The 26,337-nt window shown below is 42.3% G+C and overlaps 1 protein-coding gene across 2 annotated transcripts in view; it reads left to right on the forward strand.

The window, feature by feature from the left end:
- The window catches only part of LOC134337356 (SH2 domain-containing adapter protein F-like), a 343,478-nt gene that overhangs the window by 175,383 nt on the left and 141,758 nt on the right, over positions 1-26,337 (forward strand). For both annotated transcript variants that reach the window (XM_063032282.1, XM_063032283.1), the window contains exon 4: positions 12,979-13,194. In XM_063032282.1, coding sequence (XP_062888352.1) covers positions 12,979-13,194 — 216 coding nt within the window. The remainder of the gene's footprint in view (positions 1-12,978; positions 13,195-26,337) is intronic.

The following is a 26,337-nucleotide window of genomic DNA, read 5'->3' on the forward strand; positions in this document are numbered from 1 at the left end:
GAAAACGGTAGAAGCCAGAAATAATCAGGGAAATTATTCTGCACTTACATGGCAACAAACTGAGGAAGTCCCTTTATTTAGATGTGTCTGGTAAAGTCATTATGAGCAACTGCTTTGACCCATTGTCCAGTCAAGAGATCTGAGCTCTTGTCTCCAAGAGCTCCCCCTGTGGCTTGTCTATGGAACTCTTGAGTACTCAAAATAAGGCCTGCAATGTTCTTTCTACAACATGGTGCAATCCATTTGGAAATCGGCATAACACTGAGTAAAACAATTATGGGCCAATCTTGTGCCTGTTTAGATGTCTACATTTTGAGGAAGACACTGTGCTTGCTCCTGTGGACTGAAGGAAAGATACTAAAGTTTATATCTTAGTATACAGAGTTTGAGTGATCTCTCTGAAGCTGTAGTGGGCAGTAAACTGGGAAATATAGCTGTGATTAGGTTGGAGTAATCTTAAGACATTCATTCAGAGACGGCTTGGGTGGCATTTGTCCCAGGATATATTTTTCAGTAAAGCTCCCCAAAAGATTTCAACACGATGCAATATGTAAATTGAATCCCCAATCTGATTCTGGACCTTAAAAACAAGTTCTTATTTACTCATGAAAGAACCAGCCATGTTTCCTCTGAAGCTGTTCTACTTAAAGGGACTGTACTTGAGCTGCATTTTTTGACCTCACGGAGACCTGTAAGCTCAAGTATAGCTGTGCAAGTTTGCTTTGTCTATTTTGTCTGTGGAGGTCAAGGTCATGGACACTCTCAGCTTCCTAACCTAAAGGTTATTCTAGCCTGCTGTTTCTGCTGCATGAGGGTTATCGCCCAAGATACACACAAAATGCTGGAGGAACTCAGCAAGCCTGGCAGCATTTATGGAAAAGAGTAAACAGTTGATGTTTTGGGCCGAGACTCTTCAGCATTTCGTGTGTGTTGCTTGGATTTCCAGCATCTGCAGATTTTCTCTTATTTAAGGTGATAATTTTTTCATTTAGCTTTGCTTCAATCCACAGAAGTAATTAGAGTGCTTGCTTCAAAGTGTAGGCATTCATAGATTCTTCACATATAATAATGTTCCAGGCAAATTCTTGCCAGGAGTAAATGTTTGTGGTCCAGGAGGGTGTCCACACACTCTGGAATACAGAGCATGTTTCCAGCAGGCATGGTCTTTATCAGCCTACCTGGCTGCTTCTCTCTTTAGGGGAATTCCTTATCCTCCGACATTACCATCATTTCATTATTCATTAATGGCAACATTTCATTTTAGCTGTTAGAATGCACCTCGTATTGTGATACCTGTTTTTAAAAGTTGGCTGCAAAAATATCATCTGCAGGACTAAGTGCCAATTTGCTGTGGATGAATAGAGGAAGTTACTCTGAAACTGACACGTAACCAATAAATAAGACATCACTATTTAAGGAGGCCGACTATTTAACCACTTGACGGTTGTTATGATATATACAATTGTGGCTAGAAGATGGCCTGTCCTGGGGTTAGGGGACTGTGACTGTGTGTGGGTAGGAGGTTGGAATGGAGCTTGTTTTGCTGCTATAGTTTTGTTTGTCTGCTGTTTTATGTTTTATTGTGTTTTGTGTTGTTTTGCCAAGCATTGCGGAGATGCTGTACTGTTGCCGGAATGTGTGGGGACACTTGCAGGCTGGCCCAGGTGTGATGGTATTGGGTTTGCTGACCGTGAAGTTCTAAACTCAAACCAAGATCTTAAGCCCTATCCAATATAAATAGCTCTGGGGTACCCCCACTAAGGGAGATTCTACTGTAGCTACCTAATCTTCAAAGCCTAGTTCATTTTCCTGTTTATCCTCCACAGTGAGTTTTGCTGCCATTACCCATTATTTCAGAGGAGGATATGCTCTCCCTGCTAAGGAAGAGATACTTCTAGCTAAAAAAGTCATTTAAACACAGTTAATTTATTTATAATGATACAGTACACATTTAAATACAGACAAACTTCTTAAAACACATTTAAAACTTACAGAGGAATTCTATCATATAAAAGATTTTTAAATTACAAACAAATTCTAAAACACAAAGGATTTCCAAAACACAGGTGCAATTCCTATAAGCTAAAAAGACAAATGAACGAGTTTGAAACAAATGAATTGTCCATCACAGAAGTCGAAGGCAGAGGAATAGATTCTAGTCACCCTGTCTTTCTGTCCTTCTTCTTGGTATTCCTTGACCATTCCTAACAAGCCTGATTGCTCTCTTAAACTTATATTGTTTTTATGCCACTTGGGTGACTTCACACTTCTGTGATATTGTTTCAGATACCTTTTTACACTAGTTGTCGAAAAGCTTCTGGAACCAGAATTCCCAAATTCCCACAATTAATGCTGCGAAGCTGACTCTTTGAGTGCACAGACCTTCCAACTATCAATAGATCAGATATTTGATGTGCTCTGTGATAGTAGCAATCTGGTCTACAGCCTCCGTGAACTCAATAACTTAGCCAGCATTGTCTAATTTGAAATAGGCCAATTAACATAACCCCCATGTTCTTATATTACATCTCTTGAGCAGTCAGCCTAGGTGCTGTGGGCCAGCATCCTGTGCTCTACAGACAGAGCTGTTTATTTGCAAAGCTGCTCTTTTAACTTCACGCTGATTATTGCTTGTCATTTATATTATGAACTGAAAAATGGCTCCTGTATACAACAAGAAGTTGAACGAAGAATATTGCTTGCAAGATTAACTTACTCCAAAACAGTTCTTTGATCTCTACCAGTTTCAGCTGCTATGTTAGAAAGCTGAGCTTGTCCAATACGGTCCCTTGGCCCTAGACATTGAATATTCACCACACCAGCACACCCTCAGGTATGTTAGTTGTTAATTCAAAGGACGTACTTCACTGTACATTAAATAAACTTCAACCTCCAAAGAGGGGGTGGCAAGACTCTGTAAGGAAACAAACCTTTACAATCAAACATTTTATACTAGAGATTAATGAATAATCATTGTCATGCACTAAGTTAGTGCTTCCATCAAAGCAAGTCCACTCAATCAGGACAGGTTCTGGAACAAACTGCACTCCGGCCCCCGCCCTCCCCCCACCCCCCCCTCCCCGTTCCAGTCACCCAATATGCCAATATGAGCGCTCAATCTAAGTTTAAGAGATAAGTTATGGAATGCATGCTGGTAATTTGCTGACATCTGGCATCTCTACTGACTACATACAGAAACAATACCTGACATACTTTCTTTCTGATTGTATCCATTCTTAAAGCCACCGAGGGACACAGGAAAAGCTTGTATATAATAATGAACTGTTAACAAATGATAAATTGACAGTGTAATCTCAGGATTGAGCTTTACCTACCTGCAACAAAGGCTGTTTGCAGCCCACATCTGAACACCACTCATTTGCAGTTTCCTGCAGAGTGAAGTTTCATTTTCAGCAGATGTTATCAGTAAATTTATCCCAGTGAAAAAGGATACTTTTCAACAGAAAGGCTGAAAGTAAATAAAGACTACGCAATAGAGCAACAGTCCCATTTAAATTGTGAAACTTTTCCATTAAAAGATAGTGGGAACTGATTCAATGTTTACTTTGAGAAGAAAATACTTTTCAGGATCCTGGGAGAAGAGTAAGGGGATGGAACAGATTAAATAGGTCTTTTCAAATAACAGACACAGTGAGGATAGGCAGGAGGCTTCCTCTACCTTGGGATTCTGTGGAAGGTAATTCCAAAGATGGCAAATCTTTGAGTAAATTAGAGGCATAGAATAATACCAAATGGAAATACAGCCTTCAACCCAACTGGTCCAATCTACTCGCGGCATCCACCACGCTAGTCCCAGTTACCCACATTTGGCCCATTGCCCTCCAAGCCCTTGCCCTCCATCTACCAATCTCAGTGCCTCTTGAATGTTGCAATTGTACTTGTCTTGACCACCTCCTCTGGCAGCTCATTCCAGGTACTCACTGCACTCTGTGTAGTGAAGTTATCTCTCAGGTGTCTATAAAATCTCTCTCCTCTTAGGTTAAATCTGTGTCCTCTAGTTTTGGACTTCCCAACCCTGTGGAAAAACTATGATTGTGCACCTTATCCTTTCCCCTCATGATTTTACAAAACTTCTATGAGGTCACTTCTCATTTTCCTACACTCCAAGGAATAATGATCCAACATCCTGAGTTGCTTCTTCCTATAACTCAGGTCCTCTCGTCCAGGCTGCACTCCCGTAAATCTTTTTCTGCCTCCTTTACAGATCGACAGTTACTTTCCTGTAACAGCGTGACCAAAACTATCAACAAAATTCCAAGTGTGGTCCAGCAATCAGTTATATAATTGCAGCATAATGTCCCTGCTCCTAAGCTCAGTGCCCTGACTAATGGAGGCCAGCATGCTAAACACCTTCTTCACCACCCTGTCTACTTGTCCTTGTCACCCTGGAGCATCATTAACCCACTTCCAGTGTTACGGAACTTCATCAGTGGTGACTGACGAAGCAAACACCTCTACAAGGGCTTCTGCGATTTCTTCCCTGGCCACCCATAAGCTCCGGCTACACTTGGTCAGGCCCTAGGAATTTTACCACCTTAATGTGCTTCCAGACTGTAAATATCTCCTTCCTCGAAATATGCATACCTCCCCAGATCTCATTAGTTAGGAATCACTTTTTGTGGTATCCATTATATTATCTGAGGAGAAATAGACATTAAAAATCTCCTGCAACTCCGCACATAGGTGGTTCTGATGGTCTGTAAGAGGACTTAATCTCTCCCTAGCCACTGTCTTAACCCACACAAAATGCTAGAGGAGCTCAGCAAGTCAAACAGCATCTATGGAGAGGAATAAACAGTCAACGTTTCAGACTGAGTTCAGGAATTTACTGCTTGATTTGCGAATTCCTCCAGCATTTTGAATGTGTTGCTCAAGATTTCCAGCATCTGCAGAATCTCTTGAGAATATCCTTTGTTAATATTTCATTTCAATATTATTTTTACAATGTGTTGGTTAGGTCATTAGTGAAGGAACTGTAGTTTATAATGAACCGCAAGCTTTTGTGTTTTTGTTTCTTCTGTCAAAAGTCCACGATTTATCAAACTTATGGAAGTTCACTAACTGCTGTTTGGGATCATTCACATACCATATCCAGGAAGAGAAGGTTTCAGACTTGCTTTGCTACGTGCCTTTATATGGGATTGGTGTTGGTCACATTTCCTTGGACGAACATCTGAGAAGTAACCCATATTTATACATTGACCGCCATTGGATCTACAAACACCAGTGTGGCAGCTGCAGGGGGAACTTGAAATAAAGTTGTGGATTTTACTAATGTTGCAACAGTGGCAAGAAATGTTGTGCCTGAGGCATAATTTCTCATCCTTCATTCTAATGTATATGAACCTGTAGAACAAAGATTCAGTTTGTCCTGTAATTGATTAAGGAGAGTTTGACAGCAAAGCAAATGGTGCCTTGGATTTTTAGTGCTCACAGTAGTTCACTTACTACATTAGGGAAATGACTACACTTTAATGGAGACACAAGGGACCACAGATGCTGGAATCTGGAGCAACAAGCAATCTGTTGGAGGAACTCAGTGGTGGAGCAGCATCTGTGGTGGGGGGGTGGGGGGGGAAGGAATTGTTGATGTTTCAGGTTGAAGCCTTACATCTGGACCAACTGAGTTCCTCCAGCAGATTGATTATGACTACACTTCAAAACGTTCTCGGTTTGGAAAGTGATTTGTGAATTCCTGAAGTTTTGAAAGGTGCTATTTAACTGCACAGTTGGTGTTTTTAATTACATCTAGACAAAACTGAAAAGCTTTTTCTATACACTTACTCAGTAATAAAATATTTATCCCGATGTTTACTTTCGGGATGTTATTTATAATTTGGGAATGTCTCACTCCCCATAAGAGTCTACTCTTAAATACATTGAAAGATAAAGATGCACCACCCAGGTTGACAAGAAGCTGGCAACAGTCCTGCGGAAAACAGTTATGTGTCTTCCAAAAAAGATCATTGTGGGATATAACAACAACAAGCCGTGGTTCATCAAGGACTCTCAGATCTGCACAGGTTCATACCTACAGATCTGGAAACAAAGGAATATACCGTAGCTTTGCGAAAACCACTTACAAAGATTGGCTAGAGAGAGAGACTTCAACAATAGCCAGGCAGTCTGGAGTTCCCTGCAAAGTTTTACCATCTTTCAAACAGAAGCGCTCCCAAGTCTCCCCCTTCCCTACCTTGGCCAATCAGCTCATTGAGTTTTATTGCTGGTTTGATAAACACAATCAACATCTATGTCTTCTCTTCTCACTTCCTCTGATCTGATATGCTGAGATCTTTCCCCCCTCCCCTTTTGCAACTATTCCAATGTCACTATAATCCCTTTCACCCCAGCCACATTCACCTTCTTCAGCTTCCTGTCCTTTTTGCCTGCTCCCACCATCCCACCCTATATTTTCTGTGAAACTAGAAGACGTTTGCAAACTAGTTGGAAAACAGAATATTAGGGAAATTGAAGTCCCTGATGATGTTTCAGCTGGTACTCTAAGGCACTGTGTGAAACAGCTAGCATCTGTCTTCACTGAGATATTTAACACTTCATACCCAATCATGCCAATTGCTTTACTTTTACTTGTCCATTTTGCAATGCAAAAAAATTGAACCAAGATAACTTGTTTGAGCATTTTTCTTCAAGCCGTACTGGAGAATCTGAAGAGTTCCAGACTGCTTTAACATTGTAACAATCATTCCAGTTCCCAAGAAAGACAAGATCGTTGGATGTAATGATAATAGGCTAGTCACTCCGACTTCAATATTTATGAAAACTTCTGAATGTCTGATGTTGGCCTACCTCACAACAAGTGAACCCAGCTAGCTGTACCCTACCATATCTGTCATTGGATTATAAACTTCCTGACAGGAAGGAAGCATTATGAAAAGCTGGAGTCTTACTTATCCAATCCAATGTCTATAAGCACAGGCTCTTCCCAGGGATGTGTTGTTACACCCCCCTCCTGTTCTCAGGTAGACTGTCTTGCAGCATGGTGTGCTTATAACAACTTGGAGTCTAATGCTATCAGGACAGTGAAAATGAGGATTGACTTCTGTTGACAACTCTCTACCTACCCCCCCGCCCCCCCGGAAATTAATGGTCAGGCTTTGACTTTCGTCGACTCATTCAATTTGCTGGTGACTACCATTACCAGTACTTTGAAGTGAGGCAAGCAAGTTACCCTCATCACTAGGAAAGTCCAGCAAAGATTGTTCTTCCTTAACATCTCAGGGCATAGCATATCGTGATGAATTTTTACTCAGACATTAGAGTGTTGTGACTCCCTCCATCACCGTTTAGTTTCCTTCCGCCTCCTCCCTCTCCAAGGACAGGTTGCAGCAAGTGATCCACTCAGCAGAGAAGATCATTGGCTGTCAGCTGCCGACATTAAAAGACCTGTTCATCACCAGAGCAAAGAAAAGAACTGGAAGAATTATTGCTGACTCCACCCACCCTAGCAGTCACATATTTACCAAATTGCCATCAGGGAGACACTACAAGTCCATCACCACTAGGAATCTACGTCATCTTTGAAGCTTCTTTCCTGTAGCTATCTAGATTCTCAGCAAAACCCACCTCAGTGTAGTACCCTGACTGTCCCTGCACAACATCCATTAACTGTTCTTTCCTGCTGTCTTTGTTCTTTTGACAATCATTGAGTCTGTTCACATGTTCACATACATTTAAGTTTGATTATTGACATTTCTGCTAATTGTTGATTGCTCATGGCTGTTTGCACTATTGTCTTGAAAATTGTTGGTTGCTATTGTGTTGTCTGTTATAGATTTGTCCCATGCTTTATGCTTGGCAGCAAACCACGATCAATTCTGGTACATATGTTTCATATACTGGCAATAAAATGATTCTGATTCTAAATTTGAATTGCACCTCAGAGTGGGCAGGTAGTGGGTTGAAATCTACCCCCAGTGATTTTCAAGAACATTTGGAATAGACTGTGGGGATGTTGTTCTTCCAAATGAGGTGTTGAACTGAAGTCCTATAAAAAGAAAAACAACACTTTCCTTACTTACATCTTCACAACTTCAGGAATTCATGAACTACTTTATAAAGAGTGAGAAAATGTTTAATGGTAGTCAGTTTTGTAATTAGAAAACATAGTCCAGATGGTCAATAAAAGTTCTGGGCACTATTCTATGCCCTGGTGTCTAATCGCTCCTTAATCAATTAAAGGACAGAGTGCATATTGTGTTCTAGAGATTTGTGTAGGACTTTGCAGAGATTAGAACACTCAGCCTAGAAATTCTGCCTCATATGAGACTTTTCTCAGTGTTTCCCAATAGGATTTCAGTTAAAAAATAAACTTGTTGCAAGGATTGCAGAGTCCATAGTCTAAGGTTGCCAACAGAGCAAACTACTGAAACACAATTCTAAACCTTTTTCCTGGTCCATCAAAAAGATACCTCAGCATCCTGACTGTGCATCTGCCCCAACTCTCCTCCTATCCCTCCTCCATTGGGGCCTTCCTCTCCCCTTTTGACACATAATGAAAATGTTATATATGTCTGTTCATATGGTGTGATCCTTTGGACCTTGTGTGCTATAGGGTTCTTCAGCTGCAACCCCTCAGGTTAAGGAATTCATTGGGCCGCTATGCTCTGTTAGCCCAAAAGATCTTTCAGGTATTCAGTGATTCCTGCTGATTTGTTCCACTGTGAGATCTGTTGCATGAACAAAAACCTGAGCACAATAAGAGTCTGAAAAATAAAGTAATCATTCCTTCTAACTTTAATTCTGTTTTCTTTGCCATGTCCTTGCTAATGTCAGTACAAGACACAGTCTTTGGGCTAGGAGTTGAAAGAAGCCACATTCAGCTGGAGTCCACAATGGCTGCTCTTCACCTTGAGGTGGCAAGGCGGCTGATTGGCATATTTATGTTTCCATGGTGATTAGGGGACCATGGGGAATGGTGTCAACCGGCCTGCAGCATGGAAATAAGACAACAGTGATGAGAATCATGACTGATGTGGGCAGACTGCCAGAAAACAATGAAAACTGTCAGGCATTGTGGCTGAGTTTGGACTTAACCCTTTGGTGCCTTCGGTTAGACACTTTATCAGCTGATTCCTTCATTGCTATTTCCAGGTCTTCTTCTTTGGTTTGTTCACCTCCAGGATCTTCATTTTATGTAAATCATAAATTTTTAGAGTCATGCAGGCCAGGGAAACAGGCCATTTGGCCCACTGGGTCCATACTAGCCATTATGTACCATTTATATTAATCTACCAATAATCTTATTTATATCTTCCCTATGTTCCCAACAATATCTCCCAGAGTTAACCTCTCACCTGTGCTCGAGAGGTAATTTACAGTGGCCATTTTACATACTACCCCACACATCTTTAAGATGTGGAAGGAAACCGGAACACCCAGCATCACCCATGTGGTCACAAAGAAAACATGCTAACTCCACACCAGAGGTCAGAATTGGTCCCAGTGATCAGGCCTACACTGGTAGGCACCTCCCATTCTCCACCCAAACTAACAAGAGTCACCTGCCACTCACTTCTGACTCATCACCTGCAGCCTATTTAAATCCAGCTCTCATCCACAATCTTCATTCACTCATCGACCAGCCAGCCTCAACCAGTTGCTCCTAGCCTTCAGTTACCTTGTTGCTTTGTCATGTTAAGTATCTGTTCTCTCTTGTTCTATGGCCCCACGTGGATTGTTATTTTGCAGTTTATTAGTAAAGCATCATTTATGGATAAAATTGACTCCACTGCTCTGCTTTTGGGTCAAGCTTCCTCTATATTACTTGACACCAGTTCCTTGAGAGCTCTACGTGTAGTTATGATATACTTCTAGCAAGTTATTTAATCACGGAACACTTTGTAGCTATATTTAATACTAATTTCACCCTGCATTCACAGGGAATGCTTAGAATCAGAACTGAGGATGCCTGGTCACCTCTCCATTTCCATGGGCTCTCGGGTGGCTGAAGTAGTCAGTGTGTTACTTGCAGATTTTGTCACTGGTGGAGAGGGAGTTGCACGCACATGGATAGTTCAGAAGGAAGTAGCCTCCTCCTGCCTCTGACACTACACATGTGTCTGATCGTAATGTATGGCCTCAAGGTCCTCCGCACCATCCCAAATGCTTCTTTCTCTTGACCATGACCCAGAAATTCCTGCAATTGGATGTGGCATTATTTCATGAGATTTTGAAAATATAAACTTTAAGATACACTTCTCTTAATATCCTTAATATTAGACAACTTCCAGCACTCGCGCTGCTCAAGACTGAAACTGGGACATTCCTGATCTGGATGACTAAATAGTGTCACAGGCAGTTCATTTCCTAAATGTGCGAATAAATCTTTTAATAGATCTCATTACCTGGGCAATCAACATTTCTACCTCATCAGGCTCACACCAATTCAACTGTCCCCTCAAGGAAGTAGCACAAATGGTTTATCACCAAATAGTTTTGTTAGCCTGTTAAGAATTCTGATAAGTGAGACTACAGGAAAAAATATTTACAAGATCGTATTCCTTTTATTTTCAACCCATCCAGTTGTGAAAGATACATTATTTTCATATTTTCTCACAACTCAAAAAGAGGTGATTCAGCCCATTGAGCCTGTGCTACCTCTCAACAATTCTATCAGAATTTTCCATTCTCTCCCACATCCCCATCACTTCCACCTTGATTCTCCTACCACCTTGGGACTAATAGACTATAACCACATCACATGTATAGAATGTGGCTGGAAACCAGGAAGGTCAGAGGGAGAATGTGCAAACTCCATGCAGAGGCCCCAGAGGTCAGGATTGAACCTGCATCTTTGGAGTTGTGAGGCAGCAGCTCTGTTTGCTGAGCCACTGTGCCACCTCTGTATCCTTTGGGTGACAAACCTCAGTAATGGACTCAGGCAAGACAAAGGGAGAACACACAATAAGGCAAAAGAACAGTGCCGCCTAAGTAACCATAAGGCCCAAAGATATAGGAGCAGAATCAAGCCATTCGGCCTATGGAATCTGCTCCATCATTTGATCATGATCAGTTCTGATTTATTTTCCATCTTAGCCTTGTTCCCAAGCCGCCTCCCCGTAACCTTTGATACCCTTACCAATCAAGAACGTATCAACCTCCACTTCAAATATACCCAATTACTTGGCCACCACAGCCATCCCTGACAATGAATTCCATAGATTCACCAACCTCTGGCTAAAGAAATTCCTCCTTATATCTGTTCTATAGAGGCATATTTGTATTCTAAGCCTGTTTCCTCTGGTCACAGACTTCCCCTATTAGAAAATTCTCTCCATGTCCACTCTATCTAGACCTTGCAAATAGGTTTAGTGGGTTTCAATGTTCTCCTTCATTCTAATAAACTCCAGTGAGTAACAGGCCCAGAGCCATCAAACCCTCCTCATATATTGTCCTTCGCATTCCACATATCGTTCTCAAAAATCTCCTCGGGACCCTCTGTAATGCCAGCACATTCATTCCTAGATTATGGGTCCAAAACTGCTCACAATACTCCAAATGTGGCCTGACCAATGTCTTCTAAAGTCTTAGCATTACATCCTTGCTTTTATGTTCTAGTCCTCCCGAAATGAATGCTAACATCGTATTTGTCCTCCTTACTACAGTCTCAGTCAGATTTGGATCGTATCAGGAGGTAAGGAAAATCAGGTGTCACATAGGTCTGCAAATTTGAGAAAGATCACAAAGTCTAGGAGTGGATGTGTTGACTGTCGATGCAGCCAGGGTGAGGGTGTAGTGTTAAAGGAGGAGCAGAGAACAGCACAGGGCCTCTGAATCCATGCACTGTGTGAAATAGTTATCCACCCTTCTGTTTGTTAAAGCCTCCAAAACATTTTTCCAAAACATTTTTCCAAAACATTTCTGTGAGAAAGTGGTCATAAAACCTTCAGTGAAGTCCCTTCAAGAAGCATCTCAGCCAAATAGACACTCTCTCTCTCTCTCTGCCACTGTAGCAAAATGACCTTCTCACCTCTGAATAGTGATGGGCATGTCAACCCAACCCCATTCCATTCTGTGTTTACCACTAACTAACATAGTGTTCATCTGAACCACGGATATACACATAGCCATACAATCTATACAGTACCCAGCATGAGGACTGAATGTTGTGGCACTGGGATGATAGGTATACACTCCTATCAGTTGTAGAACTGGGTTAAGATGAGTCATTTTGTTATTGTTACTTGAATATTATTTGGAAGAACAGTGAAGTGTACTGCCTTAGGTATAATGTTTAGACATAGAGCACCAAAACAGGCCCTCCACCCCAACTGGTCTATAATGACCAAGATTCCCATTTAAGCTAGTCCCATATCCCATAAACCTCTCCTATCCATGCACATGTCCAAGCCAAGCACCTTTTAAATGTTGTTCATGGACCTGCCTCAGCCACTTCTTCTGGTGGCTCATTCCACCCACTAGATGGAAAAGTTGCCTCTCAGGTTCCTATTTCAATTTCTCCCCTCTCACCCTAAAGCTACGCCCTCTGGTTCTTGATTCCCCAACTCTGGGAAAAAGACTGTGCACTTAGACCCTATCGAAACCTCTTATGTGCACATGGACCCTATTTAAGTCACTTCTGATCTTACACATCTTTATAAGATCAGCCTTTATTCTCCTAGGCTCCAATGAGAACAGTTCCACCGTGCTCAGCCTCTCTCTATAACACATTCCCTCAAGTCCCAGCAACATTTTTGTCAGGCTCCTCTATACTCTTTCTTACTTAATGACATCAATGTAACCAACGTAAACGTTCATGTAATGAAAAGCCCCATGTATATAACAACTTGTATTTGTTTGTTCACATTGAAATGGCTCAAAGCATTCCGCTGGGCCAGCCATTGTGAAACGAAGCAATGCACAGTGACTATTGCATGATAATGTACATATCATAAGTGACCTCTACACGGGGCCATTAATGTTTTCTTCCTTTCACAGAATTCCAGAGAAAAGGTGAAAAGAAACACAGGAAGGGTCTGCAACTCTACGACACTCCCTATGAGCCTCAGGAGAATGAGACAGAGTCAGATGCAGAGAATGCAGCTGGTCAGAAGGTGCGAGAGAGCCGCCTCCCTCAAGACGACGAACGGCCTGCTGATGAGTATGACCAGCCCTGGGAGTGGAAGAAGGACCACATCTCAAAAGCATTTGCAGGTACATTTATGCAAGGTGGGATCTTCATAAGGTGTAACCTTTTACACACCATCAATGATTCCTGCCTACCCTTTTAAATCACTGATCACTGCTTATCTGTGCACTGTAGAGGCTGATATCAGTCTGCCATGGACCATCCAAAATATCACCAATACATCCATCCTAATCCTACCAGTCCATGTATGATGCAGCCTGGTGTCTGTCTTCCCATGAACTGAATACGTTGCTGTTTCCCTGACCAAACACCTCACAGAATGATACCTGCTTTCCCATGGGTCATACAAATTAATACTGTTCAGACTAATATCTGCCTGCCTATATCACGTAATCAAATATGTTCCTGCCCATGTATTATGGAGGTTGATACCTGCACGCTTACTGTATGTATCACACAGGTTTTTGGCTGCTTGATCATGCACTGAACAGAACGGTGTCTGCCTGTTTGTGTGTGTTCTACGGACTGATATCAGTGTCCTGCAGAGACAGATCCCTGCCTGCTTGAGTACCCCACAAAATAAAGGCAACATTAAAAAAAATCATCAGCTACTTTCAAGAGAGATTAAAGTGCTTCCCTAGAAGATATGAGTGATACTTTACCTAGCTCAATCCCATTTCTAATGCTTGAACTCACAGTTTGTTTGCTGTGGCTCTTTCATCTTTACGTGAAATATTTGCAATTGATGGCAAGAGTGCTGATGCATGCCTCCCTAAGAACTGTTCAGATTGGCATCTGCCTGCTCATGTTTCATACAGTCTGATGACTCTCCCTTTATAGAATGAGTGAGCAAAGCACAGACAGGTTTACAGTAAAACCAGTCTATCTCCCACCCCTCTGTTGCTGGCACCAAGTCAACCAGGGTTTATGGCTCCACAGATGGCAGCTGCCAACTGATGCTTTTCCAAAGCAGCTGTTTCCCATTCCTAAATCTCAGCAGTGAGTGTGACAGGTGTTGTGTCCCACACAATCTTGTATTATCCACACAAATACTATGTATGTAAATTGGGGAACATTTGTGATACAGTAGTTCTTATCAGACTCATACCACAGGCCTTGATTAATCAAGTCAAATAATAAAATATTACTAGCTACTGTTCACAACACCTCAATATTGTTGGATTGACATAGATGTCCATCAGATTCACTAGCTTTTTCCTTTACTGAGGGAAAACCCTGCCATCCGAATTGGGCAAGCCCTGCATGTGATTCCACAGCTCTTTCCTCTGAAATGACCTACCAAGGTTGGCGGTGTTGTGGACAGTGCAGAAGATTGATGTAGGTTACAATAGGACATTGACTGGGCCAAGAAGTGGCAGATGCAGTTCAACCTGGAAATGTGTGAATTGATTCACTTTGGAAGGTCAAATTTGAAGACAGAATACAGGGTTAATGGTAGGATTCTTAGCAGTGTGGAGGAACAGAGAGTTCTCGGGATCCGCGTGCATAGTTGCTGTGCAAGTAAAGGTGTATGGTGTGTTGGCCTTGTTTAGTCATGGACAGAGTTCACGTTGCAGGTAACGTTGCAACCCTATAAAACTCTGGTTAGAGTGGCGCCGTAGCAACAACCTGGCACTCAACGTCAGTAAGACGAAAGAGTTGATTGTGGACTTCGGGAAGAGTAGACGAAGGAACATATACCAATCCTCATGGAGGGATCAGAAGTGGAGAGAGTGAGCAGTTTCAGGTTCCTGTGTGTCAAGATCTCTGAGGATCTAACTTGATCCCAACATATTGATGTAGTTATAAAGAAGGCAAGACAGCGGCTATACTTCATTAGGAGTTTGAAGAGATTTTGTATGTCAACAAATACACTCAAAAACTTCTTTCGATGTACCATGGAGAGCATTCGGACAGGCTGCATCACTCTCTGGTATGTGGGGGCTGCTGCACAGGACAGAAAGTAGCTGCAGAAGGTTGTAAATATAGTGAACTCCATCTTGAGTACTAACCTACAAAGTACCCAGGACATCTTCAGGGAGCAGTGTCTCAGAAAGGCAGCATCCATTATTAAGGACTTCCAGCACCCAGGACATGCCCTTTTCTCACTGTTACCATCAGGTAGGAGGTTCAGAAGCCTGAAGGCAGACACTCAGCGATTCTGGAACAGTTTCTTCCCCTCTGCCATCTGATTCCTAAATGGGCATTGAACCCTTAGACACTACATCACTTTTTGTAATATACAATGCTTCTGTTTTTTGCATGTTTTTTAATCTATTCAATATGCATATACTGTAATTGATTTACTTATTTATTATTTTTTTCTGTTCTATGTTATGTATTGCATTGAACTGCTGCTGCTAAGTTAACAAATTTCATGTCACATAGAAATATAGAAAACCTACAGCACAATACAAGCCCTTTGGCCCAAAAAGGAGTGCCGAACACATCCTTACCTAAGAAATTACCTAGGGTTACCCATAGCCCTCTATTTTTCTGAGCTCCATGTCCCTGTCCAGGAGTCTCTGAAAAGACCCTACCGTATCTGCCTCCACCACTGTCGCCGGCAGCCCATTCCATGCTCTCACCACTCTGCATAAAAAGCTTACCCCTGACGTCTCCTCTGTACCTACTTCCAAGCACCTTAAAACTGTGCCCTCTCGAGTTAACCATTTCAGCCCTTGGAAAAAGCCTCTGACTATCCACGTAATCAATGCCTGTCCTCATCTTATATACCTCTATCACGTCACCTCTCATCCTCTGTTGCTCCAAGAAGAAAAGGCTGAGTTCACTCAACCTATTCTCATAAGGCATGCTCCCCAATCCAGGCAACATCCTTGTAAATCTCCTCTGCACCCTTTCTATGGTTTCTACATCCTTCCTGTAGTGAGGCGACCAGAACTTATCATAACAACTGCAAATGTTGTCACTGAATATCTGCATGTAGAGACTTTGCAAGAGACAGAACATGTAAGGCGACATTATCATGCTGGTGATAATAAACCTGATTCTGATTCTGATTCCGATATTGTGTTCAGTTCTGGTCGCCTCATTGTGGGCTGAATGTGGAAGCTTTATAGAGGGTGCAGAGGAGATTTGCCAAGATGCTGCCTGGATTAGAGAACATGTTTTAGGAGGATAGATTGTACAAGCTAAGACTTTTCTCTTTGGAGAGGAGGAGGTGGATGAAGGATGATAAGAGGCACAGATTGAATAGATAGCCAGAGACTTTTTCTTCCATAGTGGAAATGGTTAATACAAGAGGGCATAAGTTTAAGGTGATTGAAGGAAAGTATGGGGTGGGGGGAAGAATCGGGTGTAAGTTTTTTACACAGAGAGTGGTAGTTATGTGGAACACACTTCCAGGGGCAGCTACATTGGGGACATTTAAGGCACGCTTAGATGGGCACATGGATGATAGAAAAATGAGGGGTTAGGTAGAAGGGAAGATTTAGATTGATCGTAGAGTACCTTAAGAGGTCAGCACAACACCGTGGCCAAAGGACCCGTAATGTGCTATAATGTTCTGAGCCACCCAGTTCAAGGACAATTAGTTATGGGAATAAATTCTGGCCTTGATAGTGATGAGAGATTCTAAAAACGAGAAAAAAAATTTGTAATTAGGCAGCCCGAGTTTCTTGTCTCTTCATACTCCTGATACACTGAGGCTGATTCAGATTCTGATTTGTTTATTGTTATGTACACCAGAGTGCAATGAAATTCCTTACCTGCAGGAAGCTCATAACGCAAACAGTAAAGATAAATACAGCTAAGTGCACGAGGTAGCAGAATAGTGCAAGTATAGTAGTGCAAACTGAAGTCATACAAAGTGACAATTGCCCATCCTGGCCAGGATAATGTAGACTGGGAATTAATTCTGTGTATTCCTGATTTTGTCAGGGTGTACAGTGAAGTCCTCATCCATTGGAGTGAATTGTGTTCTTAATTCCTTTTTATCTAAGGAAGCGGAAAGCTTTTTACCTCTTGTCAACCACCACTTTGACTCGATTGGTTGTTCTTTGGTTAGAAGGCTGCAGGCTGGAGCGTCACTTGAGAACGCTTGCACGTGCTCAGTGGTGTGCTGTGGGTGCACTGCAGTGTCAGAGTCATTTTACATCAGACAAAATGTTAAAAACAAAGGCTTTGTCTTTGCAAGTTGAACGGTGTTGGTGGGGCTGATCTCCCAGTCGAATGAGATCTACTATGAGTTTATGAAAATGTAAACAAAGTAGCCCACGATAGTTAAATGTAATGGAAAGTGTCTGTACTGAACATTTTCTCCTGGGGGTCCCCTGTCACTTAAGGAACTGAGAGGAGGGAGGGCTCACTTTTTCTGTAATAACAAGAGGGGGAGTCATGGAAAAACCAATGAGGCCTAATCACTGGAAATGGCATCTCAACTGAAGATATATTCTAGGCTGCTCCCACTAAAGATAAATTGCTTCACCAAGCAGCTGTAGCCTTCACTCATCCCTAATGTATTAACCCTTTAGGTGCTCTTTCACATTAAAGAGCAACAGCAAAACAGCTGACTCTCCTCTGTCAGAAATTTAATTTATTTGCATTTACAGGAAGCGGTGTAAGGCCATGAAATGTGAGGTTTAAATTGCCTGAGTATGTAACATAAACCTGATGCACTCTTCCCATCCTTTCACTCCCATCCCCCAATATCTAAACACATGTTTGAGTTCTTCATTACGTGGTGGCCTCCCAGTATCATCATCCATTTTATAGGATCAGAAAGAGGCTATTCTGCCCATCGTGTTCATTCTGGCTCCCTACCAGGGCAACATTAATGCTTTGAAAAGGACTGGAGCAAAATTAGCTGGTAAATTGGCACTTTTCAGCAAACCTAGAAACTGGTGGTTGATGTGATCAGTACATGTCCAAATGGGGTGACTTCAGAAGGATGACCATTAAACTACATTGAAGAATTAGGTTTACTATCACTGACATATCTTGTGAAATTGCCTGATGATATAGATCAAGTAAACTCAACTACGGCATTAGTAATTATGCTATTGGTTCAGTCTAGTAATGCTCCTTTGGGAGGTAATTGCCTCTGTCCCTGGTTTTGTGCTTATCTTGTATATAATCTGTCTTAATCAGGGGAGGGTCCATATTGCCATTCTCAGCCTTGGTTGGGGAGGAGATTAGATGCAGCAGAATCCTTTGATTGATATTCAGTTGTCTTCCTGAAAGAAAATACCTGAGCTTTAGATTGGGTCAAAGATTGAACTGTGCTGTGAGAGCCCTCTTGGTAGAATAGCTGCTACCTTTCCTATCAGAGTTAGCTGTCAAAATGCATGTGTGAAGAATGATGCCTAGGTCAAGTACTGGAATACTGCCAGAACCTGAAAGATCTTATCCCTGTAGTCAGTGGGGGAGGTTGGTTGCTGTTTCCCTAACACTCGATACCATAATGCATTTAAAACAAAACTTTTTTTGAAAAAGAAAAAGAGTTATTGCTCCATATCAGATCTCTTGTGAATTATTAAATGAGCTCTTTCATCCACAGTAATGGAAATCAATGCCATGGTTAATTTATTTATGAGTCTAACCTGGCTGTGCCCCATGGATTCTGAAAAGCACTCTATTATTTTAATGCTTCATGCAGATTAAAACAAAATTATTCTAAAAGATTAGGAGTTATCTGGGATCAGAGAATGTTTAGTGTAACAGATTAATTGAACTCTATTTCATGTCGATTGCTGTGTCTTGCTGCTTTCCCTTTCACTTACAGCTTGGAATGCTAAGCTCTACGCTCTTTGTCAGTATTTGTTTCAATGTACGGTGGTGTAGACTGGGTTAATTGATCTGTCAGATTCTTATTTTATGTTGGAATTTGATGGAATTGCAGTGGTTTATGAAAGTTCATGTGATAAGCTCATTTGGTGTGTCAGATCCACCTCCAGTGTCCAAACTGCCACATCAGAATTCCTACAAGATCCCCCGTCAACGCCTGTCCTCCTTCTCTCCAAACATTCCCATTGAAACCAAATTCAAGCATGTTAAATTTTCCCATCACATCTCACCCACTTTTTCCCCTGATTCTCCCATTGCAACACGAGCTTTGTTCGGTCCTTCTCCTCAGTGGCTGCAGAAACATCCAAATGCTTGGCAGAGTTTGTGGAGACGCAACATGACGTTACAAAAGGAAATGAGAAAATGCTACAATCTCTCACGCTTTCAGTTTTCCCACCCTTTTTGCTTGAATTCCCTACACGTCTGTTGTTCGCTGAGGGATGAAGCTCATGCTTAATTAGATTTTTACATTACTTCCCCTTTGGTCCTGACCTCCTGATTTAGCTTAAAACAATATTCCATCTTCTTCTTCATTCAGAAGTGAGGTGCCAAGGAATTACCTTTCAAAGGCAAGCATATCTTAAGTATTCTCTGTACTGGAGCATTGCAGTGGCAAGATTGCCAGAGGTACCAAAGGAGGAGGTAGCTATCTTATCTGGAAAATTGGAGAACTGATGTTAATAACTATTTAGCACAGAAGAGTAGAGTCCTGGGGTAGAAAATGTTGAGGGGCTAAGTGGCCTACTGTTGCTCCTATTTTCTTGTGTTCTTCTTTATACCAATAAGTACGTTTATGAACAGCAACAATTTATAGCTTCTCAGATGGTGAGTCATTGTATCATATCACGATGTAACTAACAGAATATTGAAGCGCAGATTGTGTGCACGTGAACGTAGGATACATGTGTATCTACGTAATTATCTTCTCCCATGTTGTCTGAGGTAAGAGTGTTGGTTAGTGTGTGAGCTAGTACCATAGTCCTTTTGTACCTTCCAGTAAAGGTGATCAAGAAAGTAGCTTATTGGTCAGATCACACTCAGAGTATTGTGAACAGTTTCGGGCCCCTTATCCAAGAGAGGAGGTGCTGGCATTGAAGAGGGTCCAGAGGAGGTTTATAAGAATGATCCTGGGAATGAAAGGGTTAATGCCTGAGGAGCCTTTGATGACTATAGGCCTGTACTTACTGGAGTTTAGAAGAATGAGGATGGGGGATCTCATTGAATATTGAGATGCTTAGTTAGAGTGAAATTGGAGACAACATTTCCTATAGTGGGGGGAGTCTAGGACCAGAGGGCACAGCCTTGGAATAGAAGGATGTCCTCATAGAACAGAGATGTGCAGGAATTTATTTAGTCGGGGGTTGGTGCTCTGGAATTCATTGTCATGGACAGCTGTGGAGGTGATTTCATTGGGTATATTTAAAGAAGGGTTGATAGGTTCTTGATTACTAATGGTATCAAAAGTTAGAGGAGAAAGCAAGTAAATGCTTGTCACACATGTCGTTCTTTTTCACTGAATAGCACACAGTGATGCAGCAATTAGCACTGGTGAAGCACAGCTTCAGTGACTTTTCAATTCTGATTTAGATTGAATTGAATTGATGTTATTTCTTACATCCTTCATATACATGAGGAGTAAAAATCTGCGTGTTCTCCCATAACTATCTATTTGCCCCAGCTGCTCCAGTTTCTTTCCACATCGCAAAGAGATGCTGGATGATTGGTTAATGGGCCAATGTAAATTACTGCCAGTGAGCAAGGTGAATCGAGGGGATGGGTATGTATAAGAGAGAGATAGTAGATCACATGCAAATTAGTGATGCTATTGCTCTGAGGGCTGGCATAGAATCAGTGAGCAGAATAGTCACATTCTATGTCACACGTAGATATAAGAACAAGGTTTTAGTCAGCGGCAAAGGAAGTGAGCAGGAAAAAAGGAACTCAACCCAGAAATACAGCAAAGGAGGAGGAGGCTTTTCAAGGTCCTTTGGAAAGTGAAGAAAGATTATGAGAAATTCCAGAGGAAAGAGGCATGGCACTAAGAAATGGATCTCCCCACATTTCCTGCACCGATTTATCAAAAGATTGCACATTCTTCTAATATTTATCCCTCAATATTACTGCTTAAAAACAATATAAAGGGATTATCACATCACTTTGTGGGATCTTTCTGTGCACAAGTTGGCTACAGTATTCCTTACAGTTCAGTAGAAGTTACACTTCTGAGGCACTACATTGGCTGCAAGACAGGGTGTGAAATACAAGGTTTTTCTATTCATCAGGATTTGCTTGTAGTCACATTCATTTATTCAACAAATGAACACCACGAATGAAACCGTTCTCTCTTTGTAGCCTGTCTTCATGTTGGCAGGGCACAGTGTAAGTGGGGAGTGGCTGTGGGCGGGGTTTCAAGCACTGACAGAACCCCGAGACAACCTGAGCAAAAACAGATCAATAATTCAAAACCTCCCTGACATGAATCATCACGCCAGCAGCCAAATGCAGAGAAATGATGTGGGGCTGGAGGAAAGGGGGCTGGTGAAGGACAGAATTAAGCATGGTCACAAGGGATCTTTTATTCTTTGGTTCACTACTGTGCTCCAGTCAAGACTCATCACACCATCTCCAGCACTAATTAACTTGTTCCCTATATTTCAAAACAGTGGGATTCCTGAGCTCTCCTCTCAGCATTCCCTTCATCCAACAGACTTTTAAAACCCAAGAGGGTGACATATCATTATTGCTCCATAAATCTACCCACCGCATTTCCGATTCTTTTCAGTGGTGACTCTGCCCTGGGTATTGGTACTCCCAGGCCATCCTGCTCGCAGTTGTGAACCTCTTCTCTTGTACTTCAGAAAATGCCATGCTGCCATTCAGGGTTTACAGAGAATGAATGACTGTGTGATTGAGTGTGTCGTATTTAATTGTTTTGTTACTTTCATCCCCAAGTAAAGGATTCCCCTGACAAGGGAGAAGAAAGAGAAATTTTAAAATGCCCCCATTCTCCTACATGCCTCCCCATGCCTTCCTCATCGGAGAATGCTGATTCATTTGGGGTGCAGTTAAGCACATGCTCTACAGCTACTAGTCAGACCACAGGAAGTATTGCAGCCTGGTCTGCACTTGGTCCAATCTCTCCTTTTCCCAAAGGCCATTTCTCCTATCACAGCATGGATTGGCTCAGGTATCGCAGCAACTCTTCCTGCCACTTCCCAACTTATAAATACTATCCAAGTCTTAATTCTGATATTACTTCTCAATTGCAGGCTGCCCCCCAGCACATTGGTAGCTGTGTTGGTTGTCAACGCAAACAACACATTTCACTTTGTTTCGATGTACATGTGATACCCATGTGGTAATTAACTCTGAATCTGAATCTGAATCGGTTTTGAGACACGGGACACAGATGCTAGAGTGGGGAGCAACACACAAGAGGCTGGAAGAACTCAGTGGGTCAGGCAGCACTTTTGGACCGAAATGGACGGTCGGTATTTTGGCTCTGGACCCTTCATCTGGATTGAACATGAGAATTGGAGATTGCTGGAAAAGGAGCTAGCAAGCGATAAGTGGACCCTGGTAAAGAGGTGTGTAAGGCAGATGGAGGAGGGGAGAGTGAAAATAGTGAAAAGCTAGGAGATGATAGGTGGAGATGACAAAGGGCTGAAGAAAATGAAATCTACTCCCTGTCTGTCCTTTTTTTCATTCTCCACTGATCTACCCAGTTCTTCCTACACTAACCCTAGCCCCCCATCTTCTGCTTTCGTCTCCTCCTTCCACTGCCCTTCACCCACACATTCCTCCTACTGCTTCCTCTGCCCCATTGTTCCTATCTGCCCCCTACACCCCCGCACGTGATTCCATGCCCCAGTCTCCTCTCCTATCAGATTCTATTATCTTCAGCCCTTCGTCAGTTCCATCTCCCAGCTTCTGTCACTATTAGCGATGCCCTCTTACGCCCGCCTATCACCACTCCTCATCTGGGTCCAAGTATCGCCTGCCTGCTCTTGCTTTGAACCCTCTTTCCACCTCTTTATACTGGCTATCTCCTTTGTATTTCTCAATTCAGATGAACGGTCTCGACCCGAAGCACCGAATGTCCATTTCCCTCCACAGATGCTACTTGACTCGTTCAGTTTCTCCAGCATTTTTCAACTTCTCAACTTGCCGTTTACCAATTCGGATCCACATCCCTGGAGCAACAATTCTGCTGTAACATTGAATGGTCTCCAGGAGGACGATTTCTTTTTTCCACTCCTGTAGGCCTCCTGTCAGAACCTGGTGTGAAGGGCTAACAATTCCGTAACTCTGTAGGGCAGACAAAGAAGCCATTCAGCCCATCAAGTGTGTCAGCTCACAGTTTAATCCCATTCCCCCACTAATTCCCCTTCTTGGATTGATCGTAGAGTGGGCTAAAAGGTCAGCACAACTTATGGGGCCGAAGGGCCTGTACTATGCTGTAACGTACCATGTTCTATTCAAGTTATTCTCCTGGTATTCCCATTAAATTCCTTCCGTCTTGCCATCTGGCTGTACAATAGCAGAAACTATTACAGTGGCCAATTACCATGTCAACCTATGCATGTATAGAATGTGGGAGCAAACTAGCCCACCCAGAGGACCCACACAGCCATGGGGAGGGGGTGGTGCAGATGTGTGTGCAAACTCCACATAGACTGTACCTGAGGTCAAGATTGAGCCCAGATTACTGGCACTGTGAAATAAAAGCCCTCTGTGAAATCTTGCTTTGTAGCACTGGGCAGTGATCACAAAGAGAATGCTGTCGGAATTCATTGTATGAGGGTCACAAACACAGCCGTAAGGTACCAACCAGCAACACACGACAGGAAAGGAATGTGGGAAATATAGGATCTTTCTGATCAGTTAAGGTCCAGCACACATACACAATTAGCCTCCAAAGAACAGAGGAAAAGATATTTATGTGCTTTTTTTCCCCCTTCAGTAATCTATTACCATAGTTCTGAGTAAATAAACAATCCACATGTCATCTACCCAGTTTATAAGCTAAAGACAAAGCTCACCCGCGGGTGCAGTGTATAAATGAACTATCTATTCTAATACTGAGCTACGCTGGGCTACAAAGTCTCAAGGTGGCTCTCTGGTCTCTGATTGAATTGAATTGAATTGACTTTATTACTCACAACCTTCATATACATGAGGGGTAAAAATCTTTATGTTACATCTCTGTCTAAATGCATAATGTGCAATTTATAGTAATTTATAGTAAATAGTATGTACGACAGGACAGGCAATATAACATGGAAATATCAGCATGAATTAATTGGTCTGAGGCCTGATGGAAGAAGCTGTCCCGGAGCCTGTTGGTCCTGGCTTTTATGCTGTAGGACCGTTTCCCAGATGGTAGCAGCTGGAACAGTTTGTGGTTGGGGTGACTTGGGTCCCCAGTGATGAAGATGAGGTTGTTACTCAGGGTCACCTCACCTCCTTGGAGTTGTGGGAATGACATAGGAGAGGAAAAGTTAACTACTATTCTTTCTTCTGGGAGTCAAGGAATTGTACGGCACAGAAATAGGTCCTTCAGCCTATCCCATCCATCCTCACTTTTTAACTAATTACACTAATCCTATTGCCTGCATTACTCTGTTTCTTTCTCTGCCTTGCATATTCAAGTGCCCGTCTAAATGTTTATTAAACATGTAGAGATTGAGTCTGACTCCACCACTTCTTCTGGCAGCAAGTTCTAGGTATCAAGTGTATAAAACAAGACTCCCTTGTCAAATCCTTCCTCTCACTTAAACCTTGGGAAAAAGTTTCTGACTTCCTTTGCCTCTTTTAATTTTATATACATTTGTCGGATTACTTTTGAGCGAGTTCACTCCCAGGAATACAAGCCCAGCCTATCCAATCTCTCCCTGTAGCTAAGGTCCTCCAGTTCAGGCAACATTCTCTGCTACAAAGCATGTACATGTGGGTATAATAGGCAGAATCAGAAGGAGCATGCTCAGCTCCTCATTTTGCTTAGCTGTTGATGTTTTACCTCAGTACCATTTTACTGTTCTAATCCCTTATTCCTCGATTCACTGTTTATCTAAAATCTTTCAGTCTCCATCTCTATTCAGCACCAAGCCTCCACAGCCCTCTTAGATATCCTCTGGGAGAAGAAATTTCTTCTTATCTCTGTTCTCAGTGGCTCACTTTGACACTGGAACCTCAGGTTCTGGACATTCTCTCAACTCCTCTGTCAGTCCCTAAAAGATTTTTGTTATTTTTCAATGAAGCTGCTTCCTAATGAAGCTGAACTGGGCTTGTACTCGTTGGAATTTAGAAGATTGAGGGGGGATCTGATTGAAACGAATAAAATCCTAAAGGGATTGGACAGGCTAGATGCAGGAAGATTGTTCCCGATGTTGGGGAAGTCCAGAATGAGGGGTCACAGTTTGAGGATAAAGGGGAAGCCTTTTAGGACCGAGATTAGGAAAAACTTCTTCACACAGAGTGTGGTGAATATGTGGAATTCTCTGCCACAGGAAACAGTTGAGGCCAGTTCATTGGCTATATTTAAGAGGGAGTTAGATATTGCCTTTGTGGCTACGGGGTTCAGGGGGTATGGAGGGAAGGCTGGGGCAGGGTTCTGAGTTGGATGATCAGCCATGATCATAATAAATGGCGATGCAGGCTCGAAGGGCCGAATGGCCTACTCCTGCACCTATTTTCTATGTTTCTATGTTTCTATGTAATCTTCTAAGCTCCAGAGATTATAGGCTCAGTATGCTTCACCTCGACTCAAGTGACAAGACCATCATCCCAGGAATCAAGTCAGTGAATCTTCATCACACACGCTGCATCTTTCATTGGCTAGAGAGACCAAATTTATACACAACAGTTCAAATGTGGTCTCACCAGTGTCTGATATTATCATGAGAAGAGACAGATGGAGGGTGGAAGGAGTGCTGGAAGCTCAAAGATTCTCTAACAGCTACACTTGCATGGATTCTCCAATGCTGTAAAAACCATCTTTGCTCCAATTGCCTAAGGCCTCACTCCACTGAGAAGGAGAGTTTATAATCAGGGACAGACAGACAGCCAATGCCCACCTCGGAGTCCATCAGCCTGTCCTTGACTCCATCCCTCAAACACTTCAATGGATCAACGTTGTCATGACGTGGGAGAGTCAAGAAGCCATGATGTCCTCGAAAGCAGGTTGTATCTCCATTGAAATCCTGAAACTATAGTGTTAAGAAATTGAATTGTGAATCCACAATTTCTTTGTGCACATTTGAGAAGAGAAGGATATACCAGGGACGTCATAAACTCTTATCATTGAGACCACCTTCAAAATGACAGGTCTATATATATATATATACACCCCTCGCTCCTGCCCTGCAGAATCTACCACAGGGATGAGTATCACCAGTGACCTC

This window comes from Mobula hypostoma, chromosome 24 (genome assembly GCF_963921235.1).
Source record: "Mobula hypostoma chromosome 24, sMobHyp1.1, whole genome shotgun sequence".
NCBI classification, from domain to species: Eukaryota; Metazoa; Chordata; class Chondrichthyes; order Myliobatiformes; family Myliobatidae; genus Mobula; species Mobula hypostoma.